General features: G+C 44.2%; 1 protein-coding gene across 1 annotated transcript; it reads right to left on the bottom strand.

The window, feature by feature from the left end:
• Positions 1-3,611: 3,611 nt before the first annotated feature.
• LOC120522743 (dentin sialophosphoprotein-like) lies at positions 3,612-6,417 on the bottom strand (the record flags this gene model as incomplete). The annotated part of the gene is made up of 8 exons (XM_039743475.1): positions 6,361-6,417; positions 6,242-6,277; positions 5,743-5,787; positions 5,089-5,151; positions 4,711-4,983; positions 4,527-4,669; positions 4,130-4,289; positions 3,612-3,829 (listed from the first exon to the last, which is right to left on the bottom strand). Coding segments are annotated over exons 1-8 (957 nt in total), but the record flags the coding sequence as incomplete, so codon positions are not given.
• Positions 6,418-10,162: the final 3,745 nt, after the last annotated feature.

Genomic DNA, 10,162 nt, shown 5'->3' with positions numbered 1-10,162 from the left:
GAGTGGGCGATTTTGCAACGTCAGGGTCTTTTGTTCCTATGAATCTGCGTACCATGAGCGGTTATTTCTTTTGTGAGATCGTTTTCTACAAAACTATGCACTAGATCCATTAACGAATATAGGTTTACCTCTTGAGCCGTTTGGTGATTGAGAGTAATACCCTTTACTTTCATGCAGACCTTGCCTTTGAACGTTTTGTACGCAGACGTTTTGGACCTCCAGAAACAAATTCTTCAATGTAGTCATCAGGATCTAGTTCGCTGGTGAGTTCGCCTAAATAGTCGCCGGGTGTGTACTGTCCGGGCGATGCTGTGAAGATAATGGAATCTGTATCATGATACAGAATCCTCGGTCCTAAACGATCCAGCAATTCATACAATTCTAGCCGAGCATAGGCGTGGTGAAAGCGGCGATCACCACATTGACAGGGCGGGTACCACGTATCGGTCATCCGCATACCTCCACTGCACCTGAGCGATTTAAATGCTGACAAAGCCAAAATAGGAGACCTGATACATGTCTGAGAACAGGTAATCAAAGAATTCTTGGGTGTGTTTAACAAGCGTCGTGGTCAGTTGGTTAGGCTTCTGACCGAATTTTCCCCAAAGAGAATTCAGAAATAACTTGGAAATTTGTCTCTTGGCGGGTTGGAGGCTATGTTTTCACGCTCCAATAAGACGCCTTCTTTTAAGAAATAGTCGTCAACATAAGCGCCGCCGGGGCGCTTCGCCCACGGCCCAAGATGGCCATCCAGAGGCCTCCTGTTTGCCTTTCAGATGAATTTTGATGTACTCGGAAAATAAATCTGCGGTACTCTGCTCGTAGTGCCATATCTCATGAATTTTTAAAACTTTGTACCCTTTATCTAAGGCCTTGAGTATTTCGACACTGCACCAGGTTCCTGTTAAAGACCTTTCCCGATCATTGTGATGGCAAAGGCGGTGGTTGTCTGGGTTTCTGCACACGCGTCACGGCACAAAACGAACATCAATTTATTGCAAATTCTTAAAGGGAGGACGGAAAATACAAATTGCGTGGGCGAGCATGGTGATTTTAATGAGCCCGAAGTATTGCTTAAGATCGCCAAACTCCTCAAAAATAAAGGTCGGATGGCGATCGGGTAGGTTTTGTTTTGTTGGCGTAGGGGTACAGACTTGTAAAATCGTAATATTGCATTTGCTCGTCACCTTGGACTTTATGGTATAATTTGATCGGCGTTGGTGCCCTCCATAAAGGGCATCACGGGGATTGATAGGTTCAGGAAACTCAAAGCGTCTTAAGAAATCTTGAAGCTCTGCGTCCTCTTTTTTCATGCGCTCCCAAGCGTGTTCCCAAAGCACTTTCACCGTCAGATTAAAGTTTTCCGCAATTTAATGAGTTTATCGTTAAGCGTTTTAAACAATTCTGCATAAGACGTCCCGTAAGAGGGTGTTTGGCTTGCGCGCGTAGCACTCTGGACATCCGTGATAAAAGCAGCCAGCAAACTCAAAGGCCGTCGGGACACCCTGAACTTCGGCGTAACCATCTAGATAAAAGGACCCCATCTTGACTTCACCGTGATTCCGCGCATGTCGAATGTTTATTTTTTCCTTCTCGGAAAGAAACATTAGCCACTGAATAGAAGCATTAGAATAAGCTTTGTGAGTGCTTTTGTAATGGTCAGTAGGAATGATTCCAATTGCATTATCAGGCATGCAGTTTTGTCTGTACATGGACATACAGAGAAAGCTAGGGTCATACACTGAAAAGGATCAATATTACCGATCCGATCACTTCATCTCTAAATTTCATACAGGCAGTTCTCAAAATAACCACGTCGTTTCGACAATAGTACGCCATTTCTTGTCTAAAGTTGAAGGTTCCGCTTTTAATAGAGTCGTACCAAGACAAAAACTCCTCTCTTTCCTGGCTCATCATGTGTTGAATGCCGTAATATTTAGGCTCGGGTATGGGCGATGTAATTTTGATTTTCAGCGGTATTAAAGAAATGGGGAAAGTACCCTTTTTGAGCCTGGAATCCCAGGGCTTTGGGCATACTGCTCAATTTCATAGGTAAGAAGTTCAACGAGTCGATAAATCTCAAGTTGTAATCTTCTTCTATAAAGCACATTAATTTACAACCCTGAGATGTAACAAATGGAGTTTGCCCGCTTTCGATGAGATATTTCATGAGGAAATATCCATCATACCCCTTAGAATTGTGAGCTATGAACGTGTAATCTTTGTATTTGGACATCGATATCTGTGAAAGAATTTTGCTCACGCAGTCCTCGCCGGCCCATCTCCATGATCGACCGTTCCAATGCATGCAGTGGATGTAATTGGGGATGTGTGTACCAGCATCTTGACGGCACTCAAAATCGTAGAACACGTATTTTTCATGGTTTGGTCTTTGCGGTAAGCTTTGAATAAAACACTGATGGTTTTCATCCGACTCTTTTCGACTGCTCTACAAACGCGACAGTGTTTGGGTCGACACTGTGAGGTTTTGAACCGGCTTTCAAGCTGTATCTCTCGTAACAGAGAACACAGACTTTAAGGGCGTCGCATATACTTTCAGACCGGCCAGCGTCTTTTCATTCCATTTCGGGGTTTTGTGGATTTCGAAGCAAACCCCTGATCGACAGAAACGACGACAATCGGGACATCGTAAAGCCTCCTCGTCAACTAATAGACAGTTTGTAGATAAACAGACATCACAGTGTTGTTCGCAGCGATGCCGTGGCGGTATAGAATATCCCGTGTAACAGAAATCGCAGACGTAGGAAAACCCCAGAAAACCTTTTAGATTCAAAATACCGTAATAATGATCCTGGTGCAAAAACAGGAACGCCGTCTTTGTTTTTCTAACCTGGGTTGCTTCAAATTTTAATAGAGCGATGGTGTTCGGTTCCCTGTACCAGGCGATGATTTTAATACCTAGTAGCCTCTCAAATTTTTCGACATCTGAAAGCGTTACTTTCTGATCCGTTGATAAACCGACCCCAGCGTGCAGGCGGCGGGCCTCTTGTTCACACAATTTCTGATTGTTTCTGAACTTATCGTTTAATACAGCCAGCAAACCCCTGGCAAAACAGCACTGATCATCCCGGTTAAAGGAGTTCCATAGGTGCTTCCGTTTCTTTTGAAGGATTACATCGTTGAATAGGGAACAGGCTTTACGCCTAGCCCGCCGCCACCAGATGGAACCCTGACCACCTGAGCGATTAACGTCAGACTGGAATCGGCTAAAATAGTAGCGTGACTCTGGAGAAGTAATTCAATTTGATTAAAAAAGTCTTCAACAGAAAGCAGGCCAGCTGGGGTTAGGGAGAAAACACTGGGGTTGAGAGATTCGGCACGTAATTCTAACTGAACTAGATCCATAGGATTCAAAGTGTTAAAGTAAAACTGTCTAATATTTGCTGAAGGGTCTCGTGTATATGATTAAAAACTTCGGCGAATGAATCAAGTGTGTAGGCCTCTGAAAAATTGAAGCGGTGTCTAATCTCGATATTGTTAAATTTTGGACGATCCGTTATAGACAAATTATTTAATCGAGAGGTAGAGGGTTGTGGGGAAATTACTGACGGATTCCCCGTGTGCGGTGTAGAGGTTTGTGGGGAACTTACTGGCGGCTCTGGAGGCGATGGATTCACCGTATGCGAGGTAGATGGCTGTGGAGAGTTGGTTTCGAGACTCAAGTTTACCCCGGACGAATTAGTCACTCCTGATCCTGTCTGAGGATGTGGGGAGGAAGTATCCGGCTCTTTTAAGTCGTCAACAGGTGGGTGTTGAAGACTGGCCTTACTAGGTCCCGAGATTCCTGAGGTAGAAGGCTGTGGGGATTCTACATACATGTTTAGGGCAATTGGTTGTTGTGAAGGGCCTGATGACGTTCTGTCCTGAGAAGAGGTATTCTTCAAAAGCTCCAACAGAGCGTTAACTACGGCTATTTCATCAGAATTTAGAACCTGGAGCGATGTATCAATGAGATCAAAATTGTCAATAGGATGTGTCACTGGGGTTGGTGAATGAACAATTTCAGGTGATCGGAGGGTAGGTATTTTAGGGGGTTTTATAGAATATTCAAGGTTATCAGACATCTCTTTTAATAGTCTCAGGTTTTCACTGGACGGCCTTTTCCTACCTTTGCGCCCTACAGGATGTTCACGGAAGCTGTCTGTTCCACTGTCGTTGCTGCTGTCACTGCTGTCGCGTTCACGGAAGCTGTCTGTTTCACTGTCGTTGCTGCTGTCACTGCTGTCGCGTTCTTTGCTGCTGCCGCTAGACCCGTTTTCAGGCATGACCTAAATTTAAGCAAAGGTTACAGTTATAAGCACAGAAAATAAAATTTGCATTCAATGTTATTCTTATCGAAAGAAAAAAAAAAAAAAAAGTAAATATAAAACCTATTCTTTAATTTCTGGGTAGAACCTTGGAAAAAGTATACAGATGCAGCAAATGTAAACTCATGTCGGGTACGGAATTGTACCCAGGAGACTCTAATTCTATAAATTGTTCAAATGCCCAGCGAAGAACGTCACCCAACAGAACCAGTCTTTCGCGATGTCTCCGGTCGTGGTCAGGCTGATGGGAATATCGGGGTGAATAACGACTTCTTCGCCGAGATCCTCGCTCAGAGTGAGGCGATGTCGGTAAAGTTCCCCACCTGGGGGATGAGCGGCGTCTAGAATTAGAAGACGCCGGCGATTGCGCTGGAGAATACACGGCTGCTCTGGCTGGGTGCCGGAGAATGCCCTCGGCTGCTCTGAGAGGCTGCTGGAGAATGCCCTCGGCTGCTCTGAGAGGCTGCTGGAGAATACCCACGGCTGCTCTGGCTGGGTGCCGGAGAATGCCCTCGGCTGCTCTGAGAGGCTGCTGGAGAATACCCCCTGATGCTCTGAGAAGTTGTGGTTGGTTCTGGATCCTCCCAGTTTTTGTAGAGTTCTAGAGTGTCTGAACCTTGCAGCAATTGTGTTAAAACACCCGGGAAAGTTGAATCTGAAAATAAAATTATAACCTTCTCAGTTAAAGGACTCTTTACACAAAATCTGCAGATAAGTGTGTTCCCCAAAGTTTCATCCATAAATTGAAAAGGCCACTTACCGTGACTGTACAAATCAGCGTAATCCCTTTGAGAATCTGTTTGGTTTTGTACAGAATTTTCGTCTACAAAACAAAATACACCCCTATTTAAAATAACATTTCCCAATCCCTGCTCTTGCAGCAGCTGAACCAAATGACCAAGCACCAATCCAGACACCCACATACATACACAAGCTGCTCTACGTGCTTACGCATGCATGCATGCACGCCCCTCAAGCGGTTAATTATCACACAACGTTTTAATATGCATCACCCTATTCAACCCGATAGGCTTCTTGTAACTACCCGAAGCACTTTAACAAACTGCATGAGCAATCCCTAAACTAAATTGGGTAAATCATTTTCAAAATAATCGGGTCTCAAGGTAATAAAATATAATCTCATAAATACAGAAACACGCTATAATATTCATTTACCCGATGATTCAACAATACTTTTGACACGTCTAAAGCACCTTAGTACGTCTTACATTTCATTTTAGCAAGCGCTGGGGCTTCGAGCGCTAGTAATTACATGCGCCCTGCGCGCATGCACGACGGTGCACACACCAGAGTGCGCGTGCGCTACGACCACTCATAGACCGTGGTGATGCGCTCACATGACCGCTCATAGACACTTTGTAAACATTTTATCATTTTAATAAAAAAATCTCACCTTGAATATCGAAATCGATTGGCGAGTCTATCTGTATAAATAATTCTAAAGAAAAATAAATAAATAAAAATAAAGGAATCAACCGCACGTCTTGAAATAACTTTATTGTATTCCAAGACATTTTCCATTACATCCCAGTAATTATACATGAAATATTCACTCACGCCGTCGTTCATGCGGTTAGTTGAGACACTTTTATAGACTCCTCAAACCATTTCATGAACGGATCAGCCCAGAAGAAACATGTTATAAACAGTTTTATATTGACAAACACATAGCGCTTATACATGCACGCGTGCTACCAAGAGCCCTCCGATACGAAGGCTCCGCCTAAATGCTAATAAGCATGCCGTGCACCTAATTAAACAAGATATATTAAAAAGGTTTTACCATTTTGCGAATCGGGTATGAACAGCTCTAAGGATAAAATATAAGAATTCAGCCCTCAGTTTTTAAAGCATATTCATTTAAAGCATATAAGATTCATGAATAGCCTTACCTGGGTGTTCATTGATTGCTGCTGCTGCAGTTTCGTCTGTATGAAGAATAATTAGATTTCATTTAGATGTATTCATTAAAATTATAATATATAATTTTAATAAAATCGTTCTGACAAACCGTGCTGGGAGAAATTCATCTTTCTTGTTCTGAACGATCCGTAGAGAAAATGGGGCTTGGGGGTCCGACCGCTTATTTATAGATCCAAGAAGCGGGTGTTTTACAATGTGCCCCAATCATTTAAATCGGACATCCGTATAAGGACCTTTGTCCAGTGTGGTCCGGAATTCGCCTAATAGATTTGTTTAAACATCTGCGTATCTCCATAAGACCTTTTCACCTTTGCAAAAATTTTGATCCGGTCACAAAGTTAATGGTTATCCGGAATTCGCCTAATAGATTTGTTTAAACATCTGTATGCATATCTCCAAGACCTTTTCACCTTTGCAAAAATTTTGATCCGGTCACAAAGTTAAGGGTTATCCGAATTTGATTAATAGATTCCGTTGTAACTCGTAGATTTGATTAAACAGACGCATTCTGTTTTGCTCCGAGGTTAAAGGACGTCAGCGGCCTGACCCCTGTCCTAAGGCGTAAGGGTGATTCGATACGAATCACCAGCGACTATCAACTCAGACGGCCGGATGTGGGGTGAGGTGATGTGAGGTGGGGTTAGGTTTGGAGGTGAGGGTGAGGGCTTTGGAAAAACCTGTTTTGACAAAGAGTTTTTAAAGTTCCTTTCTCTAGCCCGAGATATCCGCTCTGATTAAGCCATTCAAACTTTTAGAAAAACTATCCAGATTTCTTCATGAGGGGAGGATTAACAGGGGTAGAAAAGGGTTGTTTTAGATCGATTTAAATACAAATTATAAATATATTAATTCATTTAGCATTTAGACGTCTCCAACGTGAATTATAAGGGAACTGCTGCATCTTATTTAACTGTGTGATTTTAAAGGTCTTATAGCGAACTAGTTATCTCGGGTTTTACGTTATCATGAAAGCCTTTAACTTTTAAAGACCCATGCGTCTTGGGAATGGAAGAACGGGGCTTACGCTCAGCTGTTGACAAGCCTCGCGCGCCTGGACTGAATCAGCGAGCTGTCAGGGGAGGAGGTGAACTTACACACAGCTCCACCCATATGGCATGCACTGACGGCTCTAACTGCGCTCGGACTCAGTGTGAACAGAGAGAAAGATCCTTTCTGTGTGCTTTGGGAATGACCAGCTCGCGGATGCGCGCAGGGACTGCTAAAAGCCAGGCTGCGCAGAGGGTGCCGGGCAGCTTGTATTTCAACGTGCTTTGAACTACAAGCACACGCCTGGGCTACTAAAAGCTAGACTGCTTGTCTTTCTGTGCTGCTGAATGCTTTTAAACTCAGAGCCTGTCTGTGAAAGGATTTTCACGGAGATGGGAAGGAAAAGGCTGTTTTGTCTTAGATAAAATACAAGGGAGTTTACAAATGATATAGCAACGATTAGATAGATAGATATTTTTAAAATAATTGTTACATAGATACAGGGATTCTTACCTAAAGCAATATTGGCAGGACGGCGCAAGTTAGATCGGTCCGAGCGGAGCCTGTATGTGTATGTCCCAGGAAGAAGGGGACCAGACATCATGTGCTGCAGTGAGGCTTAGGCAGGCCATTCAGTCTGGGTATGGATAGGAACATGCCTGAACTTGTCCAGGGACCGGCTGCAGCATGCCTGAACCTGTCTTTGGAAGAGGGGTGGGGGGCTGGGAAGTGGTGGGGTGGTGATGGGTTCAAGGGGGGCCTAGGCAGCCCTTGGGCATGTCTGAACTTGCCCTAGTGCGATGGGGCAATGCAGGTGGCCAAGCAGGGGGGCGGGGTGGTGGGGGTTCAAGGAGGGTGGGGCATCCATCAAATTGCCCTTGACAGCTTCCTGGGGAAAACAGATGGCTGGGCTAAAGGTCAACAAACAACAGGTGGTTGGGGGAGGGGACTTCCTGTCATTAATCAACAGGGGCCCGGATCAAGGTCATCCAAGGTCAACAAAACAACCGGTGGTGGGGGAGGGTACTTCCGGAAAGGTCATCCAAGGTCAACTAACAACAGATGGTGGGTGGGGGCGGGACTTCCGGTCTTCGATTAAAAGGGGGCGTGGTTTAATCTCATCAATCAAACTCGGATTAAATTTTGACAGAAGCCGCCTGACATTATACTACTGATGCCCCTTCGGTCTCAGCTTTCAAATCCCAGCTGAAGACTCACGACTTTAGCTTTGCACACCCTGACTAGAGCTGCTGATTAATTGTACATATTAAGCGTCTCTGCTGTTAGTCATTAGCACTAAAACATAAGTAACATGATATAAAAGGTGAGGGTTAGTAACGAATTATAACTGTTTCTCTTCTTGGTACTCAAATGTGGCACTTGGTGCCACGGCCCATCTGCCAGGTTGTTTTGTCCTGTAATGGATGGCCGGCCATTTATCCCGGCCAATACCCCCAAGCCGCCAGGTGGAGCCCTCCTTGCAGCGTGGAGGTCCCCAGAAGACCAGCAGGGCATCATGGACATTGGAGTTTTTATGCAAAGCCCTGCTGGATGCCGTGGGGGCCACAGGAGGGAGCTGCAGGGAGGACCAAGGGTTTCTTCGTGCCCTGTGACCCGGAGGTTCGTCACAGGAAGAGCGACGGACTTCCGGGTTGAAGAAAGGGACTATTTACCCTGACCCGGAAGGGAAAAGGACTTGTGGACTATTGGGCAGAAACACTTCCGGGTCAGGGATTATAAAAGGACTATGGGAACTCCCAGACAACGAGCTGAGCTGGGTGGAAGGGTGGCAACGCGTCTGGGAGCTGGAGGATTGTTTATTATTGTTTGTATTGGTGATTTACTGAGAATTGTGGTGGAGAGTGTGCTTTGTGCACTGTGGCAAAAAAATAAAGTCAATTGGTGGACTTTTACCTGGTGTCTGGAGTCGTGGACAGGGGTTCAAGGGAGCGAGGGCGCCCCCTATCGTTCACAGTCCGCCTAAGGTAAAGTCATCTCTAATGGAGGGTTGCAGGAGTCATTGGGTAGCGTGGTCCTTTTATCGGATTGACAGGCCCAGCACTGACTCAGCTGTGGAATGACCAGTGTGGGGGGGCAGCTGGTTGGCTGAGGTCTTCAGGACTCTGAACAAATCTGAATCCTATTATGTGATATCATCTACCATTAGATTCTGTTCTGCACTTGTAATATTTTTAATGCACTATTGTATTGTATTGAGGATTACTTGTCTTCTGTTCTCTGTATTGTGTTGTATTTACTCTTTTTATTGACAAGCACTGCATGCCCAACTTACCTCAAAAGGGGTTTCTCTTGGAAGAAACCTTGGGAAAAGCAGTTCAATTTTCTTTTCTTTTCAAGGGTTTTTTTTTGGGGGTTTCTTTGTCTTCTTTGAGAGTCAAGGCTGGGTCTGTCAAAAGGCAAGGCCTGTTAAAACCCATTGCGGCACTCCTTGTGTGAAACTCTCCCTGGTTTAATGAAAACACTCGCATTCTTAAATTAGAGTGCCGAAAACTGGAGTGCAGATGGAGAACAACAAAGCTACATGTCTTTCAAATTGCATGGACAGAGAGTGTTAATAAATATAAAAAAGCCCTCTTTAAAGCTTGCTCAGAATACTATTCTACATTAATAGATAGCAATAATAAAGATCCTTGGGTACTGTTTAGAACAGTGGCTAAATTAACAAATGGGAATTCAGATCAACAGTGCAAAATACCAAAAGATATTAGCAGTACAGACTTTATGAACTTCTTCAATGAGAAAATTAAAAATATAAGATCCCAGATCTCAGCATCACACTACAAAACAAATACTAGCTTAGCAGACCCTGTCTCACATTGCATTCAGCACTTTATAATCCTGTAACTAAGAAGGAAGTCTTAACTTTAATTTCTAAAATGAAG

Source organism: Polypterus senegalus, unplaced genomic scaffold, assembly GCF_016835505.1.
Source record: "Polypterus senegalus isolate Bchr_013 unplaced genomic scaffold, ASM1683550v1 scaffold_3623, whole genome shotgun sequence".
In the NCBI taxonomy this organism is placed as follows: Eukaryota; Metazoa; Chordata; class Cladistia; order Polypteriformes; family Polypteridae; genus Polypterus; species Polypterus senegalus.
Note: the sequence above shows the minus strand (reverse complement) of the source record. Positions and strands in the feature narration are given on the sequence as shown.